The sequence below is a fragment of the Hyperoodon ampullatus genome (genome assembly GCF_949752795.1).
Source record: "Hyperoodon ampullatus genome assembly, chromosome: 2".
NCBI classification, from domain to species: Eukaryota; Metazoa; Chordata; class Mammalia; order Artiodactyla; family Ziphiidae; genus Hyperoodon; species Hyperoodon ampullatus.
Genome location: NC_136915.1, coordinates 196993653 through 197003871, shown reverse-complemented (window position 1 = coordinate 197003871; position 10219 = coordinate 196993653). Strand labels below are relative to the sequence as shown.

The 10219-nt window shown below is 59.9% G+C and overlaps 1 protein-coding gene across 1 annotated transcript in view; it reads right to left on the bottom strand.

Moving 5' to 3' along the window:
• Positions 1–1312: 1312 nt before the first annotated feature.
• The window catches only part of LOC307066783 (maestro heat-like repeat-containing protein family member 7), a gene marked incomplete at its 5' end in the record, with an annotated part of 28403 nt that continues 19496 nt past the window's right edge, over positions 1313–10219 (bottom strand). Inside the window, 8 exon segments of the mRNA XM_079724027.1 lie at positions 1313–1725; positions 1727–1855; positions 2472–2531; positions 2995–3097; positions 6422–6523; positions 7464–7622; positions 7888–8064; positions 8545–8685. Of these exon segments, the coding sequence (XP_079580153.1) occupies positions 1580–1725; positions 1727–1855; positions 2472–2531; positions 2995–3097; positions 6422–6523; positions 7464–7622; positions 7888–8064; positions 8545–8685 (1017 nt within the window). The 3' untranslated portion in view covers positions 1313–1579.

The following is a 10219-nucleotide window of genomic DNA, read 5'->3' as shown; positions in this document are numbered from 1 at the left end:
ATGAAAGGAACTGAGGCCCAGAAGCCGACAGATGTGGCCAAGATCATCCCAGGACAAGAGGGCCCTAGAATCCATTTCCTGGGCTGGTCTCTGCCCATTGAGTCCCTTAACTTGGCTTGACCAAGGCAAGGAGCGTGATTGCCTCTGAAGCGGGTCCTATACCAATGCATCTGACCTGCTGATAGGTTATAATACGATCCATCTTTGGCATGCTTGTAGCAAAGCAGGATTGTGCTTTGGAGGGCGAGGCAGGGACCGTGAGTGTATACTGAGTCTTGTGACTTTCCCCGAGCACCGCCACCTATAACAGGTGCGGCCGGAAAGGCCCCTAGTGCCAGCTGGTGACAAAGGCGGTGGGTGGAAGAGGCTTCTGGCCAGTGCCGGGTTAGCGCGAGCTTCAACGCTGCCTCTGAGGTCTGTTTGCAACCATGACAGTGACTCCCGCCGCTCCCCAGGCCCAGATAACCCAGGGAGCGTGGCCACTGCTGAGAGGGAGGCGTGGAAGGTGGAGACGGCCACTGAGCAGGAGCTCCACACGTCCCCGGGGGCTGGGGTGCGGGTGACAGAGGCCAGACGCTGCAGGGCCAGAGCCAGAGCCAGGCTGGGTGTCCACCTCGCTGTGGCCAGAGTTTGGGCCGTGGGGCCCCTGCTCTGTAGGACATGGGGTCACTGTCCCTGTACCCAGAGCTCTGCCCAGGGCCCGGCTGACTGAGGTCGGGGGTAACAGGTGACACCCCGGCTCCAAGGGGGGGCGGGGTGGTGGCAATGGGAACAGCCAGTGGCCCTGCGTGGACGGAGAGCTGCCCCGGGACGGTGGGACGGCCCCCCGCAGGGCCGGTTCCAGCAGGGCAGTGGGAGATGGCAGGTGCTCACCCCGCTGACCCGTCGGCGTGGCAGGAGGGACAGTGGCCAAGTTTTCCATGCCCAGGCCTGAGCGCTGTCACCTGGGCCGGGGTGTGCTGAGCCAAGGGACCGCCACAGTGGTGCTCTGTGGAGCCGCCTTGTGCCTGGAGCTGACGGATGCCCTTTAATAAGCGGCTTTCCGGAGTAAACCAGCCAGAGTGCACTCTGCTACCTACGGCCAGGAGCCCTGCCCACACCCCCTGTATCCCAACACCGCTTTCCTCCCAGTTCGCAGTTCAAGCTGAGGTTCCGGAGTCCCCGCACTCTGGCCTCAGGGCCCTGGCTGAGTGAGGGCGGGGCTGGGAGGGGCCTGGACCCAGAGGTTCGCTGCAGAGAAGGCAGCTCTACCCCGCGGGCGGGAATGGGCTCCAGGGGAAAGACAAGGAAACACCACCTGCTCGGACGTTCCCTCTTTCTCCTTTTATTTTATTTTTAATTAAAAAAAAATTTGTTTTTGACCATGCTGCACGGCTTATGGGATCTCAGTTCCCCAACCAGGGATTGAACCCAGGCCATGGCAGTGAGAGGCCGGAATCCTAGCCACTAGGTCACCAGTGGTCCCTCTCCCTTTATTATAGAGGCTTTGCAGGGACGCCCCCCACCCACGTCTAGAGCAGGGCTCAGAAGCCCAGCCGCAGTCACTGCTGCCACCGTCTTGTCTGCCCTGGACGCAGGCTCAGAAACGGGCCTTTCTCGGCTTCCTGCAACAGAAGCAGGAGCTGGGGGTGGTGACCTTCATCTTCTCCTTGGCTTCCAGGACGTAGGAGGTCTGCGCGGCCAGGCAGCTGACCGCGGGGTCGGGGTCTTCCTGCATGCACTTCAGAGCTGTAACGCAGACACAGCGGTGCTGAGCAGGAGGGCCTGGGCCTGGGGGACGGGGGCTCGTGGGCAGGGCGGCGGTGCTGTGCAGCAAGGGGCAGGACAGCTTGTAGAATGTAAGCAAGAGCTCCTCCTGGGGGTGCACACACCCCGGTCACAAGCAGGACCACACCTGCCGGGCTCCAGGAGACGCGTCTGAGGCTCCCCGTCCAGCCCGGGACCAGCCCTGGAGGTCCTGCCCACTTTCCCCTCCCCGGCTCTGCCCTGCTCGCCCCAGAGCACAGCTGTGAGCGACGTTCTCTGACTACAGGGACTCAGCCAGCGACCGGGAGCCCCGCCCGGCAGGGATGCGGTGCTTGGGAGAGGGGACGGCGGGAGGGAGGGGTGTCTCCACGGATGGGCGGGGGACACAGGGTGGTGACCCGGGCAGGAGGGAGGCGCTGGGAGCCCCCGCGTGGCCCCACGCGAGAAGAGGCCGGTGTCCCTCCTGCAAAGAGGTCCAGGAACCGTCCCGGCCGATGAACGGCTGGAGCTCAGCGGGGTGAGGGACGGTGAGTGACCTGGGGGATGGGAGGGCCCCAACCAGAGCCCCGAAGCTAATGCCTGGGAGACAAGCTCCTTCCTCAGTCCTCCCCAGTGGTGAGTTCTGTGAGCCCGTCTGCCCATTTTCCCTCATTTCTGAGCCTACCCCACGAACCCCGGCTCCACATCTGACAGCCATGGGCGGTGTGCCGCGGGGCCGCACTGACCTGCGTAGGTTTCCTCCACCTCGCTGGCCTCCTCCTCGCTCAGGGTCTGGATGATCTGGCCTGCGGGGGGCACAGAGGACCGGTGGGGCCCCGGCTGCACCTGCTCTGTGCCTCTGCCCCAAACCGCCGGCATTCCCGCCTTCTGTTTGTCTGGCCCTCCCACGACTGGCCTCGGGTCCAGACCTTCCCCCTGAAGTCGAAGTGACCTCGTCCCTGCTTCTCTGAAGGGTCCCAAGCAGATGGGGCTGGGGACGGGGAGGGGAGCCTCTGCCTTGAAGATGCTTTTCCTCGGGTGATCGAACTGACCCCTCCAGTCTCTGAGCCTCCCTGCCCGGCCACCTGTACGTGGCTTAGCCCAGGCAGGAGCTTCCTATGGGGGGTGGGGGTCAGGGGCAGACAGTCCTCCGCCCTCCAAGGTCACGACCCCAGGCCCTATCTGCCCGCTGTCCCGGCTCCTCGGGCTGTTTGAAGGACCCCAGGACAGGGACACGGTGGCTCCAGGAAGAGGGAAGGCCCACCATACCTGCAAACCACACGGCTGCCTGGCGGATGCGGGCCTGCGGGCTCTTGAAAAGCATCACACTCTGCTTCAGGAACCACAGGGCTTTGCTTTCCTCCTGTTTCAGCTGTAGGAAGAGGTGCCGGCGTGGGCAAGGTGCCCACTGCTGGTTCTGTGGCCCCGCCCCCTTCCCCCCCACCAGTGTTGAGAGTACAGTGGAGTCATTCTCTCAGTGTAACATCTGTGACAACGTTCTAACCTGCATCCCCTCCCGCCCAGCTCCTAAGGACTGATCTACTCGGTGAAGGCTTCCTGGATGGATGGAGCCCCGGCGACCACTTTCCCTGGAGGAGGCATGAAACTCACACAGAATCACCCCAATCTCTGGCTCACACATTTTCCCCTCCAGTTCCATTGTTTCTATATCGTTTATTTACATCTCGGCTTAAAAGCTTCAATCTCCACGTCACCTGCCTCAGGAGGCAAGAGAACCCATGGTGTCTACACCACTGTTTAAACAGGGCCCCACGGTGCCGTGTGCAGTTAAGGGTTTCACTATCTTCCTTCCGCGCCTGGGAAGGCGCCACCTCTGTGTTTATCCTCCCTTGAAGGTTGCGAGGGTGACGCGTCCTCCCTTTGCAAAGACCACCAGCCCCGACCCCGTCTCCTGCTTTTCCTTCCTGGCTACACCCCACGCTCTTTTTCACTCTGCATCCAAGTTCTTAAACAAGGAGGCTACATCCATGGTTTTTCAGATTTTTTTGGCAGTAGAACCTCTTCTTCAAATAAAAACCCTAACTGGAAATCCTACATCCCAAACCGACAAAGGCGGGACCGCCCTGGTTGAAGGTGTGGTGAAGCTGAGCCGCCCCAAGGAACCCTTGGGGTCCTGCTCCCTGGGCCCCTCCCTCCACCGCGCCCCCCACTGACCCTGCGCCTGCGAAGATCACAGCATCCCCTGTGGTCCAAACCCAACGGGCCCCCCCAGCGGCTCTCTTCCTACACTCATGCCACGGTCACCATCACTTCCTGAAGCTTCTCCTCTTGGGGGACCGTGACGCTCCTCTCTTCTCGTCCCTCTTCCACTCCTCTGCCGGATTCTCTTTCCTAGACTCTGCCTGGGTCCTGGAAGCCCGATGCTGACTACGTGCCTGTCCCGCTGTGCGAGTCCAGGCTCAGGGCTGCAGCTTCCACCTGCCGTTCAAGTGCACGTCCCTGCCCACGGCCCAGCCCGCTCTCCCTGCGTCAGTGACCCGTGTCTGACGTCCAGTGGGACAGACCCCACAAGCCTTACTGACTCCACGTGTACAAGTCGAGCCACTGGCGTCCCCTCCACACCTGCTCCTACCTCTGGATTCTCCCCTCAGCCTCCGACGCCAGCACTCACCTGTCTTAGGAGCCCGGGAGTCCACCCTTACCTGCACGCTCCACATCAAATCAGCCTCCAAGACTGGCTAAGCCCCCATGTCTTCGTCTCCACGACCCCATCACCTCTCCCTGGCCCTGGGCCCAGACCCAGTCCTGTCCCGGGAACTTATCCTCCGACCTGCCGCCAGGAGGTCTGTCAAAAATGTGTGGCCATTCGACCACGTGACCCCCTTGCTTAGTGCTTCGATGGTTCCCCGTTTCCTACAGCGTCAAGTCCTGCTCTTGTGTCCCAACCTCCACCAAACCGTATGACCCAGCCTCCTGCTTCCTGCTCTGTGGTCCTGTACCAGGACGGCACCCCGGCAGCCATGAGCCAAGCCAGCCCGCAGATGTTTCCGTCTGCTCCGCACACTGTTTCAAACATTCTAAATTAGTTGCCAATATAAACGTGGGAAATTGCACCTAAAATCAGGATTTCCACTTCCTACAGCAAAGTGGAAGATGGAGCGACCCTGAGCCCACGTTTTCTCATGGACGCAATCAGCGGCTCTCAGCCTTCTCAGCTGGGGACTGTGCCGTCCCCAGAGGGATGGATGGAACTGTTGAGAGGATGAGGGGAAGGACACAGTTCCTCATGTCCCATTGATACCTGTGCAATCAAAACCTTCTTTCTAATCATCTGTGCCCAGAACTTGACTCTGTCTTTTATAGAAACACAGAGTACTTTCTATGGTTCAGATACACACTGGATTTTCTAGGGACGCAGCTACAATATAGGTCACAGCAAGACTGCAATTCACATTTTCAGAACTTCGCCAAAAATTGTCCATCACTTTGGAAGTCACATCACCAGCGGCAACACTTGTTGGGTCTCTATTTGTGTCCCCAACACACGACCTGCATTTGTAGCCGGTCCATCCGTGGGCAGGAGGCCCCACATCACGTCTCCTAGAGGCACTGGGCCGGGCACGGCCATGCTTATATCACGGTCACATCCTGCCATGTTATCACGTCATGTTATGTTACATTCTATGAAAAAGTACTTTCATTTCTCCTCTGGAGCTAGGGTTTTATATCTCTTTACTTTGGGAGTCTGTATAGGCGGTGATATATATATATATTTTGTTGTTGTTGTTGTTGTTGTTGTTTTGCGGTACGCAGGCCTCTCACTGTTGTGGCCTCTCCCATTGCGGAGCACAGGCTCCGGACGCGCAGGTCCAGCGGCCATGCGTCACGGGCCCAGCCGCTCTGCGGCATGTGGGATCTTCCCGGACCGGGGCACGAACCCACGTCCCCTGCATTGGCAGGCGGACTCTCAACCACTGCGCCACCAGGGAAGCCCATGGGCGGTGATATTATCCACACATTTCACTTCAGGATAGTAAGGGGCTGTTATCGAACACGTGCTCTAACGAGGCGGAGAAGCACGGCCGGAGCTGGACCACAACCCTCAGCCCCTCCAGACCCGCCTGGCCTGCTTCTCTGGTTGATGTTCCCCGTGTGGCCCGGAGGCATTGGAGTTTTCTGCTCCTGCTTTAATGATTCCAGCCACTTGCAGCTCCCCACAGGCTGGGCTCTCCTGCCCTTATTTCCCATGAGCAAGTCCTATCAGATGAGGTGGACCAGGCCCTGGGGACAGAGTGGGAGCCCTGCCCCACTGCCCCACGCCCCCCTGTAGGGCAGCACCTCACCTGCACTCTTGAGCCCAGCCCTTTACCGCAGTGTTACCTCGCCCTCCACTGCCCACTGCCCCCAGAGGACACCTCTGCAGGAAGCCTTCCTTCAACTCCCAGACTGGGCTGAGCGCCTCCCCTTGCACTACGAAGTACATTCCTCTCTTTCAGCCTTTACTTGACTATTCCAAAATGACCCACTTGTGTGCCTAGTTCCCCAACTCAGGCAGGAAGCAACGGGAGCGGGATGCGGCAGGAGCCACATGTAGGTGCTGGGCGCAGAGTGGACGGCCAGTGGGCATCTCATTACCGCACCACTGCAAACCCAGAAGCCGCAGGAAAAAGACCCACATGGCTGGGTGCCCCGGACTCCCTGCCCAGGAGCAGGCGCCGTGCAAGCCGCGACTTACCAGGGCTCTGAGGATGGTCCAGACGTCTTTCTCGGCAAACATCGCTTTGAGCTTTGACCAGCCCATCAAGGTGGCCGTACGGCAGAGGGCGGGCCGGGCAATCTGGAGAGATGGGGAGGCTCAGTGCAAGGTGTTACAGGGCAGGGCAGGGAGGAGACCCCGAGGGGCACGGAGAGAGGAGACGGACGGCGGTGAGGTCAGCCCTGGGGGCACGGGACTCAGCGAACCCAGAGGGACCCAGGGTGGGAGGAAAGCCGGGCCGTCCTTTGGCTGTACCTGCACCCTTTCTCCTACCAATAAGAAGTTGAAAAATCAGGGTGGTAATGGTTTTTCCAGTTGCTATGTTACTGTATGGAGACCCACCCAGCCCCCAAAACAGTTTCTCAGAGAAGAGATTTCCCTGAAGTCTGGATCCTCCAAGTGGGTGGTCACTCCTCTCATCAGGGTCGGCTTTGCCAGGAACTCCACGCGGAGTTCCCTGGGAGGGGCCAACCCCCCCACAAAGATAACGTCCCAGCTCAGCTGCTGGCTCAGCGCATCCTCACACGCGCCCGTCGGAGCCTCGTTGGGCAAAGGAGCCGGGTGTGTGCAAGCCGGTGTCAGCACTTCTCAGCTGCAGTTCACGCGCCCAGGATCCGGGGCTCGGAGCCAGGCCATCCATTGCAGAACACGGACTCGTCCCGGGCCCTCTCTGTTCTGGACGCCGTGCCGCCTCCAATGGGGGCCTCCCCGCCCTGGGAGCCCATCTCTGATCAGTGGCAAAGGGCAGAGAGCGGCTTGGAGAGAAGGCCAGTGATGCCCGGGGCTGGGAACCACGGGGGCCTCCTGGGAAAGGACGTGTCACACCCACAGCTTTCCACTGTGCGCTGGTGGCCGGCCGGGGAGCCGGGGCTGCAGAAAAGCCCGGTGCAAGCGTCGGGTCACCCCTAGCCTCTAAGTGCCGCCCTCCAAGGTCAGAGACGGGAGCCTCCTTCAGCGCCCCCCACAGCGCCCACTCACATCCTGCTAGCATCCCCCCACCCCCTGCCCCACGGCCTCTCACCTGAGCCACGCTGACATTCACATCCTCCAGGTGGAGCACCAGGTGGATGAGCAAGTTGAGGACCTGGTGCCTCAAGGGGAAGACGAGGAAGCGCCTGTTGACCTTGGCCAGGAGGGCCGCATAGATCTCGAAGGCCGTCAAGCGCAGACTCTCGGCCTCCTGGGTGAGAACGCACGCACATGCACACGCACGCGTGGGACACGCAGCCCCGAGCCCCCCACCATCCGCAGGCCCCCGACGATGTGCCCCGGCCCCATGGCGTCACGACTCTGCCAGTGCCCCCTGGACCCTCCCCAGGCCGGGGGACGCAGCCGGCAGCCCCACAGCAGGTTCCACCTCCCAGCCGGGGGCCTTGGAGATGGTTCTGGCAGCTCTCTTACGTGACCGACAGCCCAGAAGGGAGATGGGTCCTCAGGAGACTCACCTCCTCCAGGAAGGGCCCGAGCGTGAAGGCAAGCTGGATGAGGAAGGCGGCGGCGTGCTGCCAACTCAGCTGTTCCACCAGGCCCCGCAGCACCTGGAGGGTCTCGGCCACGACGCCGCCGTCCGCGGAGTAGCAGCAGTTGAGCACGTAGGGCTGCAGGGCCTGGAGCTGCTTCCCCTGCGGGGCCGGGCGACAGGGGGACGGTCCTACCACCGCGTACGACGGCGGTGCCGGCACACCCCCTCCTGCCCTGGACCTGGGGCAGTGGCGGAGGTGGTGCCGGCAGAGGGGGCCTCCCCGGAAGGCGTCGGGCAGCACCCCGTCCTCGTGGGGAAGGGAGAAGACAGAGGACAGCCCCTCACCACCGCCTCCACCCAAGGCCCCATTTGCACCTCCTTCTCATCCCTAGTAAGGACGCCCGACTCCAGGAGACGCAGCTGGCTGGGGTGACCCTGGGGCTGGCTCAGGAGGGTCTCCTGTTTCCTTCCCTGGCAGGGTGGGAGTGGCAGGAGCGCACGTCCCGACCCCTGTCCTCAGCGGGAGGCTTCACGAGGGCCTCCTCGGTCTGACCCTGAGAGTGGGGCCCACCCCGTCCACAACTGGACACTCTGGGCCTCCAGGTCTCCTGGGGTCCCACCCGCGGCCCGGCCGGCTCACCGCGTGCTCGTGGCTCGCGAGGACCTCCACCGCCCGCAGGAGCAGCTTCACAGAGGCCAGCTCCTTGCGCTGGAACCAGCTGGCCAGAGTCCCAACCGTGACCTCGTCCACGACGGCTGCCACAACCGGGGACTGCAGCAGCTGCACGAGGACACAAAGAGGGTCAGAAACCACGGGTCGGGAGGAAAAGTCCTCAACCACCTTGCATCCAGGCTCCTGCTCGTGAGTAAAGATACGCTCTTCAGGATTTGGAAGAAGGGCCTGAAGAGGCCAACGCCCAGCTGAAGGGTCATGTCACACGCTATGATTCCAGAAGGCGTCCCGCCATCCTGCAAGTCTTCCTGAGGCTTTTTTTTTTTTTGCGGTACACGGGCCTCTCACTGTTGTGGCCTCTCCCGTTGTGGAGCACAGGCTCAGGACGCGCAGGCTCAGCGGCCATGGCTCACAGGCCCAGCCGCTCCGCGGCATGTGGGATCTTCCCGGACCGGGGCATGAACCCGTGTCCCCTGGATCGGCAGGCGGACTCTCAACCACTGCGCCACCAGGGAAGCCCCTGAGGCATCTTTGACAAGGGGAACTGCAGGGGATAAAAGTAAGAAATGCACCGATGTGCATATAGATATGTATACATGGAAGGAGCGCATATCTGGCTGTTCATGTATGAGACGCGTGGGTCCAGGACTGGTGAGGTCAGAAGGAGAGGCAAAAATGGGAAAGAAAGAAGGCTACAATTAAAAGAAAATAGCAAAGATGATTTTATTCACATATTTACGGGAATTATATGTGTATATTTGTTATTTAAAATAAAATTGAGAGACAAAAGCTAATCAGATGCATTTAACCACTATGGGCTTGCTTTGCATGCATGCGCGTGTGAGGTATGCATATCTATGTCCCCACGTGTGGTCCTGATGATGGAGATGATTTTGTGGACAGCTCGGCACTTCCCACCATCTCTGACTGGCGGCCACGCAGACCCGCCCCCCAGACTTACTAGCCGAGCAAGTTTCTTAGATTCTTTGAACCTCAGTTTCATCCTCTGCAAAATAGAGGTAATAACACCTTTTTCACAGTCACAGGGAGAACTAAAATAACTGAGCATCCTGTTCTCTAAGAACCCTGAACAAAGGCTCGCGGCCCTGACGGTTTTACATATTTCTACTGTGGTCATGCCCGGGCAACGGATGAGGATAACCAAACAACAAACAGGACAGGTGCAAAGTGCTGTGAAGCATTAGAAACTTCCACAGCCATTCACTCTCTGTCATAGACCTTGATCCACTGTCTTAGCTGGCACCTAAATCCCCACTGGTTTTCGAGCTTACAGTCAACTAGGTCTCCCTTTAATTGCTGGGAGTGAGGTCCGTCCATACCCCTAACCTTTTCCCCAGCATACTGACCCCTCCCTTCCCCCTTCTCAGCCTGAAAGTCCAAAAAGGGAGCCAGATGAGTGAAGGCCCATTCCCACTGTTTTCAACGGATATTACACGTTTTTGGGAAATTCTCGAGAGGTTCTCAATCATAGCTGTGTTTTTAGAAGACAGCTTTAAACTTGGGAACTTCTCAAACAAACTGATACCTGTACCCCATCCCAGACCAATTCAAAGAGAACGTACAGGCAGGGAGCAGGGAGAGGGGTGAAGTGCTGGTCTGGCCTCAGCATTTTTCAAAGCTC